This window comes from Pelodiscus sinensis, chromosome 15, assembly GCF_052426305.1.
Source record: "Pelodiscus sinensis isolate ZL-2025 chromosome 15, ASM5242630v1, whole genome shotgun sequence".
Taxonomy (NCBI): domain Eukaryota; kingdom Metazoa; phylum Chordata; order Testudines; family Trionychidae; genus Pelodiscus; species Pelodiscus sinensis.
In genome coordinates, this window is record NC_143066.1 from 23,463,881 (window position 1) to 23,487,830 (window position 23,950).

Below are 23,950 nucleotides of genomic sequence, written 5' to 3' on the forward strand. Positions count from 1 at the left end.
ATCCTCTGTCTTAGCTATTTGGACTGCAAAATCTTCAGGACAGGGACCATGTCTTAGTAGGTGTCTGTACAGGGTCTTGCACCATAGGCACCCCAATCTCAGTTGGGGCTTTTAGGTTTTAGTGTATCCCACTGAATTAATCTTGTGACTATAACTATTTGATAACATGCTTCTCTACAGAGGGGGCCTCACTGAATAGATGAAAAAGAAGAACTTCAGGTATCAGAAAGCAAATTAAATTGTTTGGTGCAAACATACACAGCGGATTCTCTCTTTTGTCTACAACACAGGAACTCAAAAGCCAGCTCCTTTTATTTTGCACCACAAATTTTTCTGATTATAATAGCTATTTAGTTGATCAATAATGACAGTCGGATTGTAAATTCATTTGCAATAGACAATGGACTGGAGCCTTTCAACCTCCTTGTTGTGTCTAGCAAGTACAGGAGAGTAATGGCGTATTGTCATAATTGCAGAGCTGTCAAATTCAGCCAGAGTGCTAATAGCAGGATTATTATTTAACAGATCGGTCTCCGTGAGGCTGTGTTTTATTCTGCTTCATTTGGTGGGTTTAAAGTGTTTTTAAGAATTCAACACCTAAAACCAAAGTCATTGTGAGTTCAACAGAGAATGCATTAGAGGTGCTCTTGTCCAACCTACCCGTCTGCAATTTGAAATAATTGTTTCCAAATTAATAGGGCAGGCTGCTGAACGCATGAATCATTTTGACAAGTAAACAGCTAATAGATTCATAAACTCTTTGTGGTATCTTGCCCGATGCCAGCCCAAGACTGGGGATCCAAATTGAAACCCACCTATGTTATGAGTATAGTTGATTTGTGACCTGGCTACTGCACTGTTGCATTGTGTGGTCTAAATGGAATCGTAACCTATATTCTGTAATTAGGAAAAAACACGGGATCATCTAGCTCAATTCTTGTTTATGCTACATACTGGGGGAATCAAGCTGTAAATGGGTCATTGAATGAGTGCTGCAAAGTCTCCTAGACCAGCAGGGGCCTTGCAGTGCTGCAGATTCAGCACAGACCATGTCATTGAGCTTCACCATTATGTGTAAAAGCCTTTTCTACTTTGTAAAAATTATTTCCCCATCACAGTCTCCTTTCTTTGCACTTATGCCACAGTAACGGTCAGAAATAGGAAACCATATCCCACATGATGGGCCATGAAGAATTTATGGGAATAATCATCTGTTTAACATAATGGCTAGCCATGAGCCCCAACTCTCTCCCCTCCCCGTGATCAAACACACCCGAGCACTGACCCCAGATCTGAGTTTGGGTTGCAGGAGGGGGGAAATCTATTAAAAACATGGACATTCCTGTGTATGGAATTGCTGCCACATGTTCATCTTAACCAGGGTGAGGTATGCAGCAAAGCAGCAGTGAAAGGGGAGTGGCTGACAAAATATGCAAATCCTAAGCTTCTAAGGGGAAAGCAGATCATGGCCAATTCCCAAGGATGGCCTCTTCCTTCCCACTCCCCACTTCCATGTGCTCCTGTCTGAGCCATGTTAGACCCTGGAGATCATAACACTCAAGGTAGTGAGCTGAGCCCAGACACCACGGTAAGACTGGCAACTCCCACCCTCAATTAAACACTCTCCACTCTCCTTCAGAGGGAAGTTAATGCTGCTAATTCTGCCACTGACCTATTTTGTGGCTTTGGTCAAAACCAGCCAACATAACCTCTCCAGGCTAGACTCTACATCTCACCGCACCAGTTTTAAGCCTACTGGACATTACTGAAGTTAGTGGGAGCAGTGGGCCTGATTTTCTGCTGCCTTGAATCTTCTGTCTTCATTTACATCACTTGGAGTTGGTAGGGCTTTATGTCCACTGTACACAGATGTAAATGGATCAAACTCCCTGCGAGCATAAATAACCACAGATCTCTGAACACTGACCCATTGACTTCAGTGAAGTTTGGCACATTTTAAAGGAGCTGAGAATTTGGTCTATAAGGGAGTGGAGAATCAGGCCTAATAATTATTAATAATAATTATAATTACATACGTACATGATTGATATTTTGAAGATTTATTATTTACTGAATGGGGCTAATTCTGCCACTTAGACTCAATGAGCAGTCAGTTGAGTATGGGCTGTAAGGATGAGCCCTACACACTCGCTGTCATAAATGTCTATAAAATAAACATAGTGACTCCAAACAGTACAATAAAAGAATTTTTATGCACCAGCTCAAAATTTATTATAATACAAACAAGTTTGTCAAACACAATATATCCTCTAGTTATGAAAATATCAATGTTTACAACTTTAAATAGGTGATAGGTCTCGTTATTATAATTTTATATACTCAGCATTGTGTTTAAAAATGATTTTGTTGATAGCTGTGATTTTGAGGATATACACCTGCAAATAATTGTTAGATTGTCCGTTCACAGCTTCTTTTTCTTCTAATTGTAAGTATTTGAAATATAAGTTAAATTAAGTACAAAATCCTCTCTCTGCAATTAAGATACTTCCTTCTCCAGAATATTTTATTTTCCTAAATAATGAGATAGCAAGTGCTTGGCTGTTTTTACTATAGGAAAATTAGGAGGTACAAAGAATACAGCATGACACTGGCTAGTTAACAACAGTCATTGCAAGATGCTTCACAAAACTAAAATATAAGGCAAGGATCATCAACAGCAGCTCTCATATAGTGGACTAAAAAGTCAAGGCTTTATTTCCCAAACTGCCCCCCCCCCCCCCCCAAGACTTCAGAATATTTCTTGTTAATAAATTATGGCCTAATCAAAACTCCATTGACATCAATGGGAGGGTTTTATTTTTACTTCAGTGTGACTTTGAATCAAGCCCTTAAATACCCAAAATCATTGGAAATAAACTGGTTGATTAAATACCTATGAAAACAAAACCATGTCATTCCAAAGACTGATATGAAAAAAGTAGTGAGTTTTTTTTAAACAAGATTATGATAACTTGATACCTATTGTTCAGAAATCAAATTTTCACACTAAAAGATTGTTACAATTTTAAATATGGTCATTTATGAAAATAAAAATAGAAGTAAGAAAAAAAGATCACACTGCTAGTTTGCAGGACCAACATCATATTAAGAAAAGTAATAAATCTCACAATGTATATGGCAGGTGATTATTCCATACACTGAATTGAAATACATGTATTTTTTTTAAAAAAACCTAAACTTTCAGTTACGTATGTAAAGTTACTAATATATTAAGGAGAATAGTGACATTTTTGTATAAATACATTTTGTTTTCAATATTAGATACATTCTCAAAAATGAACAACTTATTCTATATAGATATATTGCACTTTGACTTATTCACATGTAACTCAGACTAGCATTCTTCATAACCAGTTTAAAGTTAAAAAAGAGATCAATATAGTGTCTTCCCCCAAATTAAATAGCTAGTACCTTTTTAAAAAAGGCAAACTTTGGTTAATATCAATTCATACAGAAGGAGAACAGAGAGAGAGAGCTTGGGGAATGGGGGGAAAAAGGACAAAGACTAATAAATAGGCAAGTAAATGAGTAGTAAAGGGGCTAATGATTTTACCTTTATTTAGTTGTTGGTAATGCCACCTTCAGAGGTCTAGTGTCACCTTATGTTTTATTATTGCAATTACTGGTTTGCATACATCCATTGTTGTCATGATTAGAGGGAAAAGATCCCAGGCTGGGGTTTTGTTGGTTTATTTTATCCTCTCTTCCTATTTCAAAAGATTTAATTCTTGTCATGCTGCTTTGAGGAAAGGGTCAAATTCTTATCTCAGGCTCATCTCTGCCACCTGCTCCCCCCCTTTCTGATTGAATTGGAAAATCATTAGACTGTATAACTCAGCAGCCTAATAGAGGAGGTACTGAGCACCTTGCAGGGAGGTCCTGAGCACCCTGAACTCCCATGTGTGGAGATGAGATGCTGATCAGAATGGGCCCAATGCTGCTTACTTGCCTGAGTAATCTCATTCTTTTCCCAATAAGCCCTACTTCCATGTGAGTAAAGATCTGTCAGAGCAGCCAGATTGGACCTGTTCCCTTTCTGCTTTGTACCTTGTATACTCAAAAGCTTGTCTCTCTCACCAACGGTAGCTGGTCCAATACAAGATATGACCTCACCCACCTTGTCTCTCATGTGCCTTGTGTTGTCATTTATGCTTGTGCAAAGTGCATTCTTATTTGGCAGCTGTATACATCCATGTTGCACTCCCTTCCCACATGAGTAAATAGCTACACAATAAGCAAGAGTGATGGGGAATCAGGTCACTGGGACTCGTGGGTACTTAAATAGTAAGACCTCAAAGCATGGCAGACTTTCAATATCTACAGATTTTATGGAGTCTAGTTCTAGGACACGCTGAGTGACCTCTATTTCCCCTTTAGAAGCATCTGAAGATGTCACAGCATTGGGTCTTTTGTGAGCTTCCTGCTCGCAATGAGGCACATACATCAACACCTTGCAAACAGTGGGCTTCTCTCCCCTTGGAGGTTATCAGTTGACAAGCCCTTATGCTCATTGACAAAGCTGTGCCTGTGTTTACCCTGCAAGGAAATATTATCTTACATTCTTTGTTAAGGCCTTTGTTAAGTGCTCAACAAGGAATTTATGTGTTATGATGCCCACTTTGTGAGACCACATACCAACAACAAAGAGGGATAACAGCAAATGAAATGCCTCTAAGAAGCCTTTTGTCGATATCATCATCCTGTGTCTTTTAGAGTGTTGCCGATATGCTTCATATGAGCGTGGAGAAAGAGCATTTAAATATTTGTCCTAGTTAAAGTACTTTAAAATTCACAGTCCAGGCATTTTGGGTAGACTTTGTTTTACTGTTGTGGAGTCTTTAATATGTTGAATCCACACACAAATATTTGACTATTAAACTAAAAAACTAAAAGGTAAATCTGGGATAACAGAGCTCAAACTCTCCAAACAAGTTCTCATATTTAATTCTTGCATGTATAATTTCTAAAGGCCCAGTCATGAGGGGTGCACATTAGTTTCATTGGCTCCAAAGGGACCTGTGGTGTCTATATTTCTCATTAAATGCATAGTCAGGCTCCCCAAGTCTCTTAGCATGTCAGGGAGACTCCAGTTTATAATGAATAAAAACTCCTGACTCCTGATTTAATGATGTTATCTCCTGCAATGTAGGAATGTGGCCGGGGGGCCAGAAATCCAGCAGTGCGAGGTCTAGGGAAGGGGTGCAACATCACAAATGCTGTGCTGCATGTTGTAGCTAGAGAACCAGTGAGTAAGAGCTGGGACTCTGGGAGGCAGGTCAGCCCCAGGGGCCAGGAGGTAACAGTTTGGGGGTAATTGCAAAGAGGCCTCCCAACTGAAATATCCCTGAAATTAACTTTAAAAGTTGGTCAGTGTACATGCAGCACCTCTCAGAATTGGGTCCCATGGGATCTCTGTACCTTGCAGGACTGGGCCCCAAACTTATGAGCCTTTGGAGATTCTAATTAAAGTCATTGGAGATATATTCTGCTTTTGTTCTTGGCTGAAGAAACCTCCCTCCTTCAAACTCCTCCCCTTTGGTCTCTGTCTGAGATAAAACAACTTAAAGCATATAAATACTGGCAGCTTGCAGGATTGCTTTTCATGCCAAGGTGAAACAGCCATCCTTCAGCCTTGAGTTCAAGCGAGCCCAGAGGGGCTTGTCACAGTTCAAATGTCTTACAGATGGCTCATTGCAGAAAGTCCTGGATAGAAGGTTCTGCATGTGGGGATATTTCATGTCAGAAATGACACATTGTTTCAGGCAAGTGCACGCAGTGCAAATGATACCTTCCAAAATTCGCAAAGCGTTCACTTTGTCAATAGTGAAGACCACGAGAGAGTCACAGAAGTTCTTTCATGGTTGCAATTAAACATCTTTGTGGCTTTTCCCCCAACAACTCTGTCCTGCGCCAGTGCTTGCACATGGACACTTGTTAGCAATTGAACATGAAGACTCATACTCCAAAGCATATTCAAAATGCTATGTAACAAGAAAGAGGCATTTTGCCTTCTCATTCCAACTCCCAAAATGAATCACTCCCATTCTCTTCTAACAGTCTGATCTGCCTTTAGTCCATCAGGGAAATGAAATCAACTGACCACTTTTTTAAAACAGCCATGTCAGCAGTTGACATCCTGGAGATGTAACTGCTTGAAAAGAAGATGCATCCAGAGACACCAACAATCCCCTTTCACGGTGATATTTTTATAGGTTTTCCATTTTTATCATACTGGTAAACAAGCATTTTGATGCAGTGAGAATTGGCAGGGGAAATCCAAGGGCTGCTAGTTATTGAAAAATTATGGTTTGTATAGAACTGAACTGGTTGTTTTTGACACCTAAAGAAAACCTTTAGTGTCGCAGCTGCCATTGTGCGAAATCTCTTGCTAATGAAACAATAGAGGAAAAAATTAATTGCAGTGTTCAACAGTGCTAGCATATTGGCAATATCTGACACAATATGTACCAACCAAGTATTATTTAAAGGTGATACGTAGAGATGATACAGTATCATGATTATTCTTGGTGCCCAAAGTATGGCAAAAATAGAAGTTATAGTAAACAAAATGGCTGTTGTTTTCCCTGTGGAATATCCTCTCAGTCGGAAATTGCATTTTCGTCTGAGCTTGTACACAATGATGGAATTCAGAACGAAGAAAATGGAACATGGTACCAAGTAAACAGTAAAGCAGTGGATCCAGATAAGGACATGATGTACAGATGTGCTTATGTAGTCTTCAATCCAAATATTGGGCCACCAGTAGTAGGGGATGCTGGTCAAAAAGCAGGTGATATAAACACACAAAATGACTTTTCGAGTACGAGCTGGATAGGACACTGTGTGATACTTAAGGGGATGACATACTGCAATGTACCTATCAATAGTTAATGGCACAGTAATCCAAATGGACGTATGTATGGAAGAAAATTCCAGTACCTCAATTATTTTGTCCAGTGTCTGAGGCATCTGTTTATTCAAGATGAAGTCTTCCAGCAAAAAGTCAACAAAAACAATGAAAAAAAGTACCAGTATGTCAGCAGCAGCTAGTGCTAGAAGATAGTTGTACGAGGACTTCTGCCTGCGAACCACCAGCTGTGATAGAATGATCACTGTCAGGATGTTTGCTGTGGAGAAAGAAAAGTGCAGTGAGTTTCATAGGAGGTAGAGTTAGGCTTGTTAGAACGTTTGATTGAGCTGTAGCTACATTTGAGGTGTTCTGTAGCAGAACTATCTTCATTTAAGTCCAAGAAATCAAAAGAGTGAACTCGTACACTGGCTGTGCCAAATCCAATCTAATCAGCTGTCAACTCAATCCAGCCCTGTAGCAATGTGTTTAGGCAGGTTTTAGCTGTTTTGTATAGACGAGGCAGTGGCTGTTGTTTGGAATGAGTCAAAATATTCTGCTCAAAAATTATTTTTGGTGAAAATGGCTCTTTTTCTTTGAAAAACGTATTTTGGTGTGGGAAATACTTTTTTTTTTCAAAAATTTGTTTAAAATTTTCATAAAAAAAACCTTAGTTGTTATTTCTAGTTTGTCTCCCCTCCCTTTCTTTCCTCTTCTCCACAGCCCTTTCCTCTCTCTTTTCAATGACAGAAAGGAAAAAGAAGGTACAAAAGGGACTCTATTGCAGCTCACTTGATTCCCATCTGTGTGTGTGCGCGTGTGTGTTTGAACTCTAGGGCAAAGGACTGGAAATTACACTGGCCTTGATAGGTCATTTTAACTTGATCATTTTGGGGCTCAATCCTGTGGAGTGCTGAGTGTCTCCTGAGAAATGCATGCCCTCAACTCCCACTTGAGGAAGGTGTGGCACTCTGAACCATGCCTGAGGCTCTCAGCACTTCACAGGCCTTTTCTAGCATGGCAGTTTTACTAACTCTTCATTTAGGATCCATGTTGACGTTGCTGCCACGAGCTCTGTCCACTCCCCAAACAGTTCCTTGCTTAGCCAGAAATACTCCTTAAGGATACATATCTGACTATGAGGACTTGTATCTGTTGCTGCTACTAGAGTATTTCTGAGCCGTTAGGAGGAAATGCAATTCAACTGAAACATTTATACTTGAATAAAACTCTTTGAATTATGTACAATCTGACTCAACATCGCTGAAGAAATCCCATTCACTTCTTTTTTGTCTGAGACAGGATTTTTCCTGCAGCCCCATGGCCGCTGTGCAGTAAGCTCATCACACAACCTATGCCGAAAAGAAGGATTGCATGCTGCTTAAATAACACAACAATATGTTGCCAACGTATCACAGAGCTTACATTCCATTACATTTTATTGCGTACTCTTGTTTTATGCAAAACGCCTATTGCTACCACTGGCCTTTTCATCAACGTAAGGTATGCTAGAGTGGTCCCATCCAAAGATTGATTAAATTGGCTAGACTGGCCATAGTAGTGCTTCAACAAAGATGGAGATTTGATTTACTGACAGTATGGCTTGCCAAATATTTGTGTTTGACATATTCCTAATTGCTGTAATCTCTCCCCTGCATCTAAACTTCAAGGCTGTGTCTACGCTGGGCCACTTATTCCGGAAAAGCAGCCGCTTTTCCAGAATAAGCTGCGAGCTGTCTACACTGGCCCCTTGAATTTCCGGAAAAGCAGTGACGATTTACTGTAAGAAATCAGCTGCTTTTCCGGAAAAACTATGCTGTTCCCGCTCGGGCAAAAGTCCTTTTTCCGGAAAACTGCTCCGGAAAAGGGCCAGTGTAGACAGCCCAGTAGTCTTTTCCGAAAAAAAGCCCCGATCGCAAAAATGATGATCGGGGCTTTTTTCCGGAAAAGCGCGTCTACATTGGCCACAGATGCTTTTCCGGAAAAAGGGCTTTTCCGGAAAAGCAGCCTGTCAGTGTAGACCCTCTTTTTCCGGAAATATTTATAATGGAAAACTGTTCCGTTTTAAGCATTTCGGGAAATTCATGCCAGTGTAGACACAGCCCAAATGTTTAATGTTAAATTCTGCTTCTATAGATTGCTTTCCCAAAGCAAACCAAGAAAAATTATGAGGACTTACTGAAATCAGAAAGAGCAGAATTTATTAAAGTAAAATCATAGAATCATAGAACCATAGAACTGGAAGAGACCTCAGAAGCAATGATGCCCTTGTACGCGTATCCTAAAACTGAAATGAGAATGCATATTATTTAACTATCATTTGGCAATTAAGACAACTTTTGACTTGAGAAGGCCTCCCAAGTTGGCTTTCCCAAAGCAAGTTTTTAGCTACTGGAGAAAAGGGTCAGACAAAATGAATGGCAGGAGTAACCACCGTCAGCATCTCAATGCTGGGATTCATGAAAATTCAAGAGAATGATTGATTAATTAAAATCACATCCTGGAACAAAGCAAACTCTTGCACAATGGCTAAATCAAACTTTATGTGATCAAGGTATCAGAACCATTTATATGAAATGTAAAGTAGAACCTTCCCCAGAGTATTACGTTAAGACTCTCTTTGGGTGTGTCTAGACTACAGGGTTTTTTGAAAGAAGTGGCCTTTTTTCGAAAAAACTTCCTCTGAGTCTAGACTGCTGCCACGCTCTTTCGAAAGTAAAACGAAAGAACGCGGCAGTTTTTTTGACCATGGGAAACCTCGTTTTACAAGGAAGAATGCCTTTTTTCAAAAGTGCTCTTTTGAAAAAAGGCGCTATGTAATGCAAACTGTGCTTTTTTGAAAGAGAGCATCCAAACTGCCTGGGTGGCTCTCTTTCGAAAAAGCAGCTACTGGTTGTAGTCTAGATGCTCTTTTTCAAAAGAGGCTTTTTCAAAAGAGGCTTGCAGTCTAGACGTAGCCTTTCAGATTCGTTTTTTTCTGTGATTTAAAATAGGAATGTACCAGGCCTGACTCTCCCTTCTGCTACACCAGTTTTACATGGGTATAACACCATTGATTTCAACTTAGAACAGCATCAGGTGTCTGGTAGTCTGAGTGACTGCAGCCTCTCCCCGACGTATGAACCGGTTACAGACCAAGCAATTGGTCCGTAACTCGGTTTGTTTGAAAGTCGGACCCCATAGAGTTACACGCGACCGCGCTGTTCATAAGCGCAGATTGCGTTCGTAACTCAGGGTCCGCCATTTACAACAGCTTCAGTTGTAAATGCGAACGGTCGTAAGTCAATCGTTCGCAACTCGGGGACCGGCTGTATTTTCATATTTTTCAAGAAAACCTTAAGCTCTTAGGGTATGTCTACACTGCTCGCTTATTTTGGAATAAGCTATTCTGGAAGATATATTCTGAAATAGCTTATTTCACAATAGAACGTCCACACTATAGGGAAGTCTCAAAATTAGTCTGAGGCAGGCTCCCCAAAAGTGGATGCGCTATCTCGATTTAGAGCCCCAGGAGGGACTGGGAAGGAATAACTTAGGGTACGTCTACACTACAACGTTAATTCTAACTAACTTAGTTCGAATTAGTTAATTCGAACTAAGCTAATTCGAACTAACGGATCCAGACTTAAAAACTAGTTCGAATTAGCATTTTGCTAATTCGAACTAGCATGTCCACATTAAGTGGACCCTGAACCAGGCTTAAGGATGGCCGGAAGCAGTGCCGGCAGGGCATCAGAGGGGGACTTAAGAGCGTGGAGATGCTGTCTCAGGCTAGCCGAGGGCTGTGCTTAAAGGGTCCCGACCCCCACCCCGGACAGACAGTTCTCAGGGGTACCCCGCTTGCAAAGCAGTCCTGGCTTGGATTGCCCGGAGTACCCACACTGGGCACATCACAACACTCGGCCATCAGACCGGCTGCACTTGCCGCAGGCTGCCATCTGCGGAGAGGGGGCAATTGGGGGGCTGCAGGAGAGCTTCCACCCCCGGAACCCCGCAGAGCCAGCCCAGTCCTCCCCATCGGGGGTGCGTACCCCATTCCTCCCTCCATTCCTTCCACTTACCCTTCCCTAGCCCCTCTTCTTGATGTACAAAATAAAGGACAATAGTGTTCAAAAATGGAATCTGTCTTTATTGAACAAAACTGGGGGAGAGTGGGAAAAGGAGGTGGGAGAGGGGAAGAGAGAGGCTGGGAGAGGGGAGGGCAACTAAAATGATCAGGGGTTGGGAACAGGTCCCATATGAAGAGAGGCTAAAGAGACTGGGACTTTTCAGCTTAGAAAAGAGGAGACGGAGGGGGGACAGGATAGAGGTCTCTAAAAGCAGGAGTTGGGTGGAGAGGGTGCATACAGAAAAGTTCTTCATTAGTTCCCATAAAGAAGGACTAGAGGACACCAAAGGAAAGGAATGGGTAGCAGGCTTCAAACTAGTAAGAGAAAGTTGTTCTTCACAAAGCAAAGAGTCAACCTGTGGAACTCCTTGCTGCAGGAGGCTGTGAAGGCTACAACTAGAACAGAGTTTAAAGGGAAGTGAGATCAAGTCATGGAGGTTGGGTCCATGGAGTGCTATTAGCCAGGGGGTAGGAGTGGTGTCCCTGCCCAAGGTTTGTGGAAGGCTGGAGAGGGATGGCACGAAACAAATGGCTTGGTCACTGTCTTCGGTCCATCTCCTCCAGTGTCCCTAGGGTTGGCCACTGTCGGCAGACAGGCTACTGGGCTACATGGACCTTTGGTCTGACCCAGGACGGCCATTGTAAGCTCAGGGCTCAGGGTCGGGGGTCTCAGTGGACCACCTTGATTTTCATGCACACCTGCTCCTGGGTGGCCAGGCTGGCAGCTCTCCTGCCCTAGATGGCCACTTTCCTGTGCCTAGTGCGGAGATCATGGACGAGGTCCACAATGTCTGCACTAGCCCAGGTGGGTGCCCGCCTCTTGCGGTCCCGGGCAAGCTCCCGGGAGCCGCCAGCCTGGTCCCGGGAAGAGGGGGAGGTCTGGGGGACCTGGTGGGTGGCTCGATCCGTGCCAGGTGTAGGGTCTGCTGGCTGGGTGCTGGCAGGCTTGCACCTGGCACGGGCACCGTAGCCAGCGTGTGCCCCTTTAAGGGGTCCAGGGCCGGGAGGGGGCAGAAGAGTTTCCCTGGTGTTGGCCAGAGTGGCCACCAGGGAAACCTGGGGAGGGCTAGCCTCCCACTAGTTCGAATTAAGGGTCTACACAGCCCTTAATTCGAACTAGTAAGTTCGAACTAGGCTTAATTCTCGTAAAATGAGGTTTTCCTAGTTCGAACTAAGTGCTCCGTTAGTTCGAATTAAATTCAAACTAACGGAGCGCTAGTGTAGCGCCTATGAAAGTTAGTTCGAACTAACGTCTGTTAGTTCGAACTAACTTTGTAGGGTAGACATACCCTTAGAGTGGCCCTGGTGAGGAGCTATTTCGGAATAGCAGCAGTGGAGCGTCCACACTGCAACCATTTCGAAATAACTGTTTTGGAAGAGGAGTTATTCCTCGTGGAATGAGGTTTACAGAAGTTGGAATAAACCACCCGTTATTTCGATATTATTTCGAAAGAGCGGAATTGATGTGTAGACGCTCACTTTGTTATTTCGGAATAATGCTAGTTATTCCGAAATAACAGTGCAGTGTAGATGCACCCTTAGTAGAATCTGTTATATGGCAATCAGAGAGAGAATGAACAACATACAGTCACAAAAGTCCTGGACTCAGAAACGTAATGACTGTAGGATTTGGCTAGCTATGTTTCATGGCCTGGCATCTTGTAAACTGAATGTATCCAGGGTATGCATCTCCTTTGAGAATACTGTAAATGTGAGTCACCCATAGCCTGCTGCACTGAGGGAAGCTGTGTCTGGGAGGCAATTTGCCCCATCAGAGGTTCTGGCTGGAATTTCATAAGAGCGTTAACAAGGAAGATGGGCATGCACATCTTCCAGGCATTCTGGCCTGGCTCCCTCCCCATCTGTTCTTCCTGCCTGCTTTGTGGGAGGTGTTGATTAGTTCTAGGCTCTCACAGTTGTGTAGATTTATGGGCAGCTTCTGCCTCTGTGTCCCTCCATCACCATGGCCAGCAGTAACAGGGTGCCAGATAGTTTTGCCCGGTGAACTAGATTAGAAAATGGATCTGACAGAATACAAGGATACTCTGTCCAATTTTTCTGCAAGGGCTACAGTATCTTGTATTGGAAAAACTTTCCCTGGGATCACATTAGTGGTTTTGCTGGCTGGGTGATATGAAATACAATAATATCATTTACTTACTGAGTACAGATATAAATGCCATTACTAAGATTCAGCAGAAAACTGCCAACATGATAATGCTTCCGCAGAGAGTTCAGAAATAGCCGTCATTGCACAGTATGGAGAGAGGCATAGGAGATTTCATGAGTCTTATTCATTTGTAGTCACTTTGTCCATGTCTCTTGCAATGCAGAATTCTTCTCTGTGATGCTTGAGCCCTTTATAAGTCTAGTGCTTGGTGAACCTGGGGAGAATGGTGCTCAGCCGATGGACCATACCATAATGACAATAATATATTTCTCAACTGTCGAGGGGATTCCCAGATATCTGCTCTCTTTGCCCTATCCTGACAGGCTTTTATGTCTTCTGCTGCTGGTGATGGAAGTGAAAATTTAAAAAAAGGCCTCTGCAACACATAGGTAGAGACCCAATTGCTGGGCCTGTTGGGAGTAGTGAGAACATGGATGAATCCAGGTTGGCTTGACTCAGATACTGGCACGTTTCAGATTTGGAACGGATTGGTCACTGCTGTGGGAACTGATTCTGGGGTGAGAAATGTGAGGTTAGGCTAGTGTTGCTCACTGCAGTGCTGAACTTTGGGTTTCTTAACATCTATCAGGGTATGTCTACACTACAGAGTTAGTTCGAACTAACTTAGTTCGAATTAGTTAATTCGAACTAAGCTAATTCGAACTAACGCGTCTAGAACTAAAAACTAGTTCGAATTAGCGTTTTGCTAATTCGAACTAGCATGTCCACATTAAGTGGACCCTGAACAGGGCTTAAGGATGGCCGGAAGCAGTGCCGGCAGGGCATCAGAGGAGGACTTAGAGCGTGGAGATGCTGTCTCAGGCTAGCCGAGGGCTGCGCTTAAACGGACCTGACCCCCACCCCGGACAGACAGTCCTCAGGGGTGCCCCGCTTGAAAACCAGTCCTGGCTTGGAGTGCCCGGAGTGCCCACACTGGGCACATTACAGCACTCGGCCATCAGACCGGCTGCACTTGCCGCAGGCTGCCATCTGAGGAGAGGGGACAATTGGGAGGCTGCAGGAGAGCTTCCACCCCCAGAAGCCCGCAGAGCCAGCCCAGTCCTCCCCATCGGGGGCTCGTACCCCATTCCTCCCTCACCTCCTTCCACTTACCCTTCCCTAGCCCCCCTTCCTGATGTACAAAATAAAGATAACGTTTCTTCCAACATTGACTCTGTCTTTATTGAACAAAACTGGGGGAGAGTGGGAAAAGGAGGTGGGAGAGGGGAAGAGAAAGGCTGGAAGAGGGGAGGGCAACTAACATGATCAGGGGTTGGGAACAGGTCCCAGATGAAGAGAGGCTAAAGAGACTGGGACTTTTCAGCTTAGAAAAGAGGAGATGGAGCAGAGACAGGATAGAGTTCTCTAAAAGCAGGGGTTGGGTGGAGAGGGTGCATACAGAAAAGTTCTTCATGAGTTCCCATAAAGAAGGACTAGAGGACACCAAAGGAAAGGAATGGGTAGCAGGCTTCAAACTAGTAAGAGAAAGTTGTTCTTCACAAAGCAAAGAGTCAACCTGTGGAACTCCTTGCTGCAGGAGGCTGTGAAGGCTACAACTAGAACAGAGTTTAAAGGGAAGTGAGATCAAGTCATGGAGGTTGGGTCCATGGAGTAGTCTTAGCCAGGGGGTAGGAGTGGTGTCCCTGCCCAAAGTTTGTGGAAGGCTGGAGAGGGATGGCACTAGACAAATGGCTTGGTCACTGTCTTCGGTCCATCCCCCCAGGGTCCCTAGGGTTGGCCGCTGTCGGCAGACAGGCTACTGGGCTAGATGGACCTTTGGTCTGACCCAGGACGGCCATTGTAAGCTCAGGGCTCAGGGTCGGGGGTCTCAGTGGACCCCCTTGATTTTCATGCACACCTGCTTCTGGGTGGCCAGGCTGGCAGCTCTCCTGCCCTAGACGGCCGCTTTCCTGTGCCTAGTGCGGAGATTGTGGACGAGGTCCACGATGTCTGCACTAGCCCAGGTGGGTGCCCGCCTCTTGCGGTCCCGGGCAAGCTCCCGGGAGCCACCAGCCTGGTCCCGGGAAGAGGGGGTGGGCTGGGGGACATCGGGTGGGTGGCTCTATGCCATGCCAGGTGCAGGGTCTGCTGGCTGGGTGCTGGCAGGCTTGCACCTGGCACGGGCACCGTAGCCAGCGTGTGCCCCTTTAAGGGGTCCGGGGCCGGGAGGGGAGCATAGAGTTTCCCTGGTGTTGGCCAGAGTGGCCACCAGGGAAACCTGGGGAGGGCTAGCCTCCCACTAGTTCGAATTAAGGGTCTACACAGCCCTTAATTCGAACTAGTAAGTTCGAACTAGGCTTAATCCTTGTAAAATGAGGTTTTCCTAGTTCGAACTAAACGCTCCGCTAGTTTGATTTAAATTCGAACTAGCGGAGCGCTAGTGTAGCGCCTATGAATGTTAGTTCGAACTAACGTCCGTTAGTTCGAACTAACATTGTAGTGTAGACATACCCTCAGAGACTGCAAGGATGAAGGCTTTAAAAGACTGGTTGGGGGGAGCAGTTGTTCATTTCATCTGCTTTAGTTGAGGGATCTGTCTGCCTCTTCCCTTAATATCATAGGTGGTGAAGTATATGGGCCCAGTCCTCAAGAATATTTCTGGTCCAGAGGGCCCCATTCCACCAAAGTTTGGGGCTCGGTCTCTCCCCAAGCCCAGCCCTGTGCCCCACATACCCTCCTGTTGGCACACGCCTCCCACCTGCTGCCCCAAAGGCCATGCCACAGCCACCACCAACAGCTGGCAGCGCAGTGGGGCAAGAGCAGCTTCCTGCTGCTGATTCCAAGCTGCTGCCAGCACATGCATCCCTGCAGCCTAGTGTGCGGAGCGGTGTCTCCATGTAGTGCTGCCTCTGCAGAGTCTTGGGAGTGCACATGGCAACCATAGAGAGCAAGTGGCTGGAAGCCATTCTAGCCCTGCTGTGCTACCTGTGGCGATGGTGGGGGCCTCCCATACTATTATAAGTTGCCTGGGGGCAGCAGGCAGGGCTGGGAGGATGCACAAAGGGGAGTTAATGGGCTGGTAGGGAGGGGATGTGTGAGACATTGGGGGGGGGGGGGAAGCAGCAGGCAGGCAGCAGTGCGGGGAAACCCCCACCCCAGAGGGGCTGCTGACAGAGGCGGATGCCTCAGGTAAGTGTGGCACCCCTCACATACCCCACTCCCTGCCAGAACCTACATTCTCTTCCCCCCTTCTATTCCCAAATTCCCACAGCCCCTCAGACTCCCAAAGTACCTCCCAGAGTCTTCACCCTTACCCTCTCATGCACCCAAACTCCCTCTCAGAGCCTGCCCCTGCCATCCCCACAACTTAATATCCTGCCCCAGCCCAAAGCCTGAACCCAGTACCCAAACTCCTTTCCAGAGCCCACACCCATCTTCCACCCAAATTCCCTCCCGGAGACTTTGGCAGCTGCAAGGGCGGGGGGAGAGTGGGAGGGAGGTTGAGAAGAGTTGAGGAGAGGGGTGCAGGCTCTGGGCGTTCTCGGTTCCACCAACATTTCTGCAAACCTGCCACCTCTGCTAATGAGATATCTCATGGGGTCTCGAGTATCCAGGTGGCAACAGTGTCCAGGAGAGCGTTGTTCTTTCTTGTGTGGCTGTTCCTACCATCAGAGTTATCCAGACCAGAATAATGAAGTGCACTCCACAGGAAGGTGCACCCAAACATCATTCAGAAACCTCAGCGAGGGCAGCACATGGCTTCCAGGCTTTATGCAAGGAAACAACGACATCTATTCTTCAAAGTCTACAATGTGAAATTCACAGCACTGGCACTGACCTCTACAGCCTGATGTGTTTGGGGTCCTAGGCATCTAAGGGGATGTCTACACTACAGAGGAAGATCGAAGCTGCCGCTATCGATCTTCCAGGGTTCGAATTAGCAGGTCTAGTGAAGACACAGTAAAACCATGGTACGCCCACATCTTGAATACTGCATACAGATGTGGCTGCCTCATCTGAAAAAAGATATATTGGCATTGTAAAAAGTTCAGAAAAAGGCAACAAAAATGATTAGGGATTTGGAGCGGGTTCCATATGAAGAGAGATTAAAAAACTGGGACTTTTCAGCTTAGAAAAGGGGAGACTAAAGGGGGATATGATAGAGATCTATAAAATTGTGACTGGTGTGGAAAAAATGAATAAGGAAAAGTTATTTACTTATTCACACACTATAAGAACTAGGGTCACAAAATGAAATTAAGAGGCAGCAGGTTTGAAAAAAACAGAAGTTTTTCTTCACTCAGTGCACAGTCAACCTGTGGAACTTCTTGCCAGAGGATATGGTGAAGACTAGGACTTTAACAGGGTTCAAAAAAGAGCTAGATAGAGTCATGGAGGTTAGGTCCATCAATGGCTATTAGCTGGGATGGGTAGGAATGGTGTCCCTAGCCTCTGTTTGTCTGGAAATGGGTGACAGGAGAGTTATCATGTGAGGATTACCTGTTATGTTCCCTCCCTCTGGTGCATCTGGCATTGGCCACTGTTGTCAGACAGGATACTGGGCTAGATGGACCTTTGGTCTGACCCAGTATGGCCGTTCTTATGTTACGATTACACTAATTTGAACTGAGAGGGGCGCTCTGGTCAATGCCGGTAGCCCTGCTTCCACAAAGAGTAAGGGAAGTTGAAGGGAGAGTTTTCTCTCTAACTCCCTGCAGTGTGGACAGCACCAGAAGTCAAGTTAAGCTACTTCAACTTCAGCTACACAATTAATGTAGCTTAATTCGACCTTATGCCGTAGCGTAAACATATCCAAAGAGAAATCATCTGTCAGGGAAAAGCCTGAAGTGAGGGATGGTCCTTTGTTGCCTTCTGGTGCTGCATCCCGCATGGACTTTACAGCAAGGGCTCTACATGAACACTTAGTTTGCTGAAAGCTGGGTGTAAATCTACTCCACACTAGCCTACTGACCACTAAATGTCTGTCAGGACCCTGCTGCTGCAGGCTAACAATCCTCTAGTGCACTTCAATCTACTTCCCAGCTCACCATCAACTAAATATTAGTGTAAACAAGCTCCAAGTAAAAATTCCTCCAAGGCCTGCTTACCTTCTTAAAGGTGATCCTTTCTTACAGTGTTCCTATAAAGCCTTGAGAACAACAGGTTTAGGAGAGAATTTCAGCAACACACACTGGCTATGTCTAGACTGGCATGATTTTCCGCAAATGCTTTTAACGGAAAAGTTTTTCCGTTAAAAGCATTTGCAGAAAAGAGCGTCTAGATTGGCATGGACGCTTTTCCGCAAAAGCACTTTTTGCGGAAAAGCGTCCGTGCCAATCTAGACCCGGTTTTGCGCAAGAAAGCCCCGATTGCCATTTTCGCGATCGGGGCTTTTTTGCGCAAAACAATACTGCGTTGTCTACACTGGCCCTTTTGCGCAAAAGCATTTGCGCAAGAGGGCTTTTGCCCGAATGCGAGCAGCATAGTATTTCCACAAGAACACGACAATCTTACATGAGATCATCAGTGTTCTTGCGGAAATTCAAGTGGCCAGTGTAGACAGCTGGCAAGTTTTTCCGCAAAAGCAGTTTTTCTGTGTTCAACCCCTGTGAGGGAGCACAAGGGGGCAGGGTCTGGGCCCAAGGTGTTCAGCGCACAAGGCCTGTGCAGTGCAAAGCTAGCATCATTGGGATGCACATGTGATTAGGTGCAGAAGTGGTTAGATTTTATACCTTTGGGGAGGACTGCGCAGTGCTCATCTCCTCTCCCACTCCCCAAGTATCTGGGTGATGTGAGTGTTTGTCAGGTACTTTGCCTCCTGGAGCACTTTCTGTACATTTCCCAAGTGTTGTCTGTATCTGAAAGGCATAATGTAGCCTTTAGTTTCCTTGATTTTAGTCATACCTCAAATATTATCTGCCTTTAGGGGGAAATTATAGAAATTAATTTCTTACTATCACAGCTTGTGAGCTTAAAGAAGAGGTTGAGTGACTCTGAGCAAGAAACAGAAACACTTGTTACTTTCAGGGACTATATTTTGTACATAACAAACAGACTCCACATGCAGTGAAATTTTTGTATTTTTAGTGGAGAACAGAGTTACGCCACTGTGTGGTTTGGTAGTTCAGTATCATAAACTAAGGGTAAGTCTACACAGCAACATTATTTCAGAATAACTAGTGTTATTTCAAAATAACTTAGTCCATGTCTACACAGCAGGCAGTTATTTCGATATAATGTTGAAATACAGTCAAGCTGGAGGACTTCTTACTCCTACTCCTGTAACCCTCAATGTATGAGGAATAAGGGAAGTCAGAGGAAGAGTGCTCTATTTCAAAATAAGTGTGGTGTAGATGCTCCCAATTTTGAAATAAGTTACACAATTGTTGTAGCTCAATTTGCATAGCTTATTTTGAGCTAAGCCCTGCAGTATAGACACATCCTAACTGAATAAAGTTACTACAGCTGTTGCTTGCTGGATGACAAACAATCTATAAGCTCATAGCATGGACACCTTTAACGGAATAAGATTGTCATTAAAGTGTGTGCGTGTGTGTGTGAATTACAACGACTTGCATATCTCATATCTCTTATGAAATGTTAAATGTAAAGACTTCTTTTAAACTTTTCACTTATTTCTTTTCACTATGCTCCCAGACCGTTTATATGTGAAAAACTTGAATATTTAAATGCAAAGTACTAGAAAGTACACAACGAGAAACAAAGATGCTTGATACGACGAGATGATGTATTGTAGACATTAATAGACATTTATCATTCTCAGTAGTTAAATATTAGTGTGGTTGCCGTTGCAGAATTGAATTCCAAAACATATCATATCTGAGATCACCATGGCTTTGTCTCCTACATTGTAAGGACAGTGGTTTTCAACCTGTGTCTGCAGATCCCTTGTGAGCCTACAGACTGCATCTAAAATTTCCAAAAAGGGCTGCACTTCCATTCAAAATATTTTTCAAGTTCACAAATGAAAAAAGGTTGAAAACCACTGGCAGGGAGATCTCTGTGGTGAGTGGTGACTATGCAGTAACTATGGCCATGGGGTGACTTTTGCTACTAACTGTATAGGTGTTGCCATTTTGAAAAGCCAATAACGTGGTAAACAAATTATTTATCAACTAGAGGATTTACTCAGCATTGCTCAGATCATTGAGGGGACTCAGGGCAGAGAGTGGACGGTGCAGGAGTCAGGGCTGGATGCTGAGAAGTCTCAGGGGGCCCCCTTATGCCTTTCCAGGAGGATCTTGCGCAAAAAGTGGGTTTTTTTACACAAAATGGACACGTCCACACTGCATGTTTTTGTGCAAAAACCTCTTATGTAAAAATGGATTGGAATAGATTATGCAAATGAGGCACAAGAAAATGCTAATCAGTGCTTCATTTGCATTGCCTCTTCCAACAAAACACTAGCTAGGCTGTGTCTACACTGGGCCACTTATTCTGGAAAATCAGCCGTTTTTCCGGAATAAGCTGCGAGCTGTCTACACTGGCCCTTGAATTTCCGGAAAAACAACGACGCTCTACTGTACAAAATCAGCAGCTATTCAGGAAAAGCTACGCTGCTCCCGCTCGGGCATAAGTCCTTAATCCAGAACACTGTTCCGGTAAAGGGCCAGTGTAGACAGGCCAGTAGTCTTTTCCGGAAAAAAGCCCCGATCGCGAAAATGACGATCGAGGCTCTTTTCCGGAAAAGCGCATCTACATTGGCCACAGATGCTTTTCCGGAAAAAGGGCTTTTCCGGAAAAGCAGCCTGCCAATGTAGACGCTCTTTTTCCAGAAATACTTATAACGAAAACTATTCTGTTTTTTGAGCATTTCTAGAAATTCATGCCAGTGTAGACGTAGCCATAGTGTAGACATAGCCTGGGATGCCCAGGGCCATGCTGCCTGGGTGGTGGCTCCTCCCATGGGGCCCTAGCTGTGCTGTCCATCCCCGGCCCACATGGATCCTCCACAGCAGGAGGGGGGGACTGCCTGCATGGCTCCTCTGTAGAGGGTGTGGGGCACCAGCCTGCAGAGCTCCTCCATAGGGGCAGGAGGCCAGGGACAAGCTGCTCCCCCTGGTGCTCCCAGCTCCAGGGGAGCTGAGGCAGAGGGGCCACTGGCTGGTGGGGCTCCCCTCACTGTCCAGCGCTGCAGCTAAGGATGAGGGGGAAGCGATTTAGGGCAGAGGGGCCACTTACCCACAGCCAGTGGCTGGCAATATAGAGAACCTTGGTCCCAGCTGGCCAATCCTTTCCTGGTGCAGCTGCCTTCTGTGGTCACTCTGCAGTATACCTGTCCCCTGCATCACTTCCCCAATTGGTCATTGTGGAGCATAACTATCCCTGCTCTCAGACCCCTCCCTTGCATGCTATGGAAAACAGTCCTTTGCCCGGGCACAACCCAACACTGACCTTTCTTTAAGTTAGCATAAGAGGAAGCTGCCTACCAAGTTTGGTGTTCCTAGATCTTATCTTTTAGGAGGCGGTTTTGAAGAGATGGACTCACAGATGGACAGACGGATTCATGGACAGACAGATGCACAAATTCTCTAATATATATATACAGATACTATAGTAGAAAAGATAAGGCCTCAATATTTTCTAGAAATGTGGTGCTACAATGTAAATGGTAATCTGTCCTAAAGCAATATGGGCCCCATTCAAACCTAGTAAAAGTGGGGGCAACTATAGTCAACCTGTTCCTGCTTCGAGGAGCAAAATCTGCCCTTGTCACTCAAGGTGGTTAATGGTTGTGGTGAAGAGCTTTGTTAAAGAGAGCAGGGCTTGCCAGGAGAGGTATTCATGTGATATTTTTAAGGCTGCAACGGATACAACACATCTTCCTTCCTTTTCCTCAGGGGATACCTGTGAGAAGTGATATAAAAGGCTGATTTTATTTATTGTCATACTGTCTGGGAACCAAAGAATGGGACATGCTGGTACACATACCCCTGTGGAGGGAGATGAGTCAAGTGAAACCATTTCTCTGGGGGATTCTCATCTCTCACCAGGCACAATGGCAAAGTGTGTCATTCTGCAGAGAAAGCAGTAGAAGCAAAGCCCAGATAAGAACTGCAAGAAGTGCGCGAAGAAGGTACATGTGTAAGGAGAAGCAGGGCACACAAAGACTACTATATAACTGTATGAGGTAGGGCTCCTTTAAAAAAAAAAAAAAAAGGCAGCCGCTCTAGTGCAGGGCTGGGCAAAATGTGGCTTGTGGGCCAGATCCGGCCCTCCTAACATTGTGATCCGTCCCCTGAACTGCATCTGGCCACTTTCTGTTTATATCCTGCTGCCCATGCCACCGAATTTCCAGGCAGTGGCTCAGGAAGCAGGATCCTATTAATGGCTCATGGTCGTGGCACTATCCTGGCAGGGGTCGGAACTCCGAGCCCTTTAAATAGCCACAGCAACCTTGGGTGGCTGCCAGGCAACATGGCAGAGGTGGGGCCAGGAGCCATGAGCCCTTTGCTGTGATTTTAATTCAAAACATCTGGCCCCAGACAACTCTGGTGGGAGACTAGTCCCCAGACCCGTCCCTTCCGGGGGTGAAGCTGGCCTGTGACCATGTACTCACTTCTACACTGCATGCTTATTTTGGAATAAGCTATTCCGAAGGAAACACTCTGACTGGATCAGCAGGCCTTTGAGCAACCGCACACGGCTGCTATCTGGCAAGCCCCTCAGGAGGCTGTGTCTATCCGTGAGGCCCTGAGGGAGAATTTCACACAAGTACCCCAGTGACACTCCTCCCTGGGCTGCCCCATAAAGGGCCTTTGCATTGCCCTTCTTTGCCCTTCCTCCCACACCCTTCCCTTCCCCTGCTCTCCCTTCTCCCCGTCTCTTTCCCCTGCAGAGACAATAAAACACACTTTTTGTTTTGGAAGAAGTAACTCTGTTTTTTTTTAAATTGAGATGAATGTAACTGGGGAGGGACCGAGAAAGAACCTGGGAGGAGGGAGGTGGAAGGCGGAGGAGAGGCTCAGGGCTGGGGCTGGGAATGGCACCTGTGTCAGGTGGTGCCACTGCATCTTGCGCAGGGCCCTCAGCGGCCATGGGGGCTGGGTCAGGGGGAGATGCCAGAGACATGGGAGCTGGTGCAGGAGCAGCCACCAGGCAGTCAATGACTGTGTGGAAGGCCGTGCAGATGGATCAGCCCTGCTGCAGCAGCTCCCACCAGGTGTTGTGGCGCAGCTGGAGGTCCTCCTCAAGTCTCCAGTCCTGCCAGTCCATAGAGTACTGCAGGACTCACTGGGCAGCGATACGTTCCCTCTGGAGGTCCTCGGGGGCTCTCCTGTGCTGGTGGGTCACCCAGGGTTGGGAGGATGGTACGGGAGGTGTCGACCCCTCCCCTCTTGCAGCCGGTCCATCTGTGGAGAACAAAGAGATGGGCAGTCATCCCAGAAGACACTGTGCACGAAGCCCAGCCCTCATCTCTGAGCTGACACTGAAAGGTCTTGGGTCTGATGTAGGCGATGTGCTTCGAGCAAGGCCACCTGAGGCCTGGACAGCGGGCCCTTTCCTGCAGGGACACATATCCCTGGGAGGAGCCTCACTACCCCCATGCTCTGGGGACAAGCAGGCCTGGGAAGGTGCTGGCCAGACTGGGGGCCTGTGGGTGGGAGGAGGGCCATGGGGCATCTGGCCTTCCCTCTGTGCCGCGCACACGCCAGGTCCAGCAGTGGTGGCGGCCCATGGGGAGAGGACTTGTATCCCTGGCTGCTGGAGGAGAGGGAGGCAGAGTGTTGGGGGGATGTGTGTGTGAGCGGCAGACGCGCCTGTGCCTCACCGCACTGTCCCCAGGAGCAGATGCTGTGTGTGTGTGTGTGTGTGTGTGTGTGTGTGTGTGTGTGTGTGTGTG

General features: G+C 45.7%; 1 protein-coding gene across 1 annotated transcript in view; it reads right to left on the reverse strand.

The window, feature by feature from the left end:
* Window positions 1-2,223: 2,223 nt before the first annotated feature.
* Window positions 2,224-23,950, reverse strand: part of GPR139 (G protein-coupled receptor 139) — a 39,324-nt gene continuing 17,597 nt past the window's right edge. Inside the window, exon 2 of the mRNA XM_006123138.5 lies at window positions 2,224-7,148. Within this exon, the coding sequence (XP_006123200.1) occupies window positions 6,214-7,148 (935 nt within the window). The 3' untranslated portion in view covers window positions 2,224-6,213. The remainder of the gene's footprint in view (window positions 7,149-23,950) is intronic.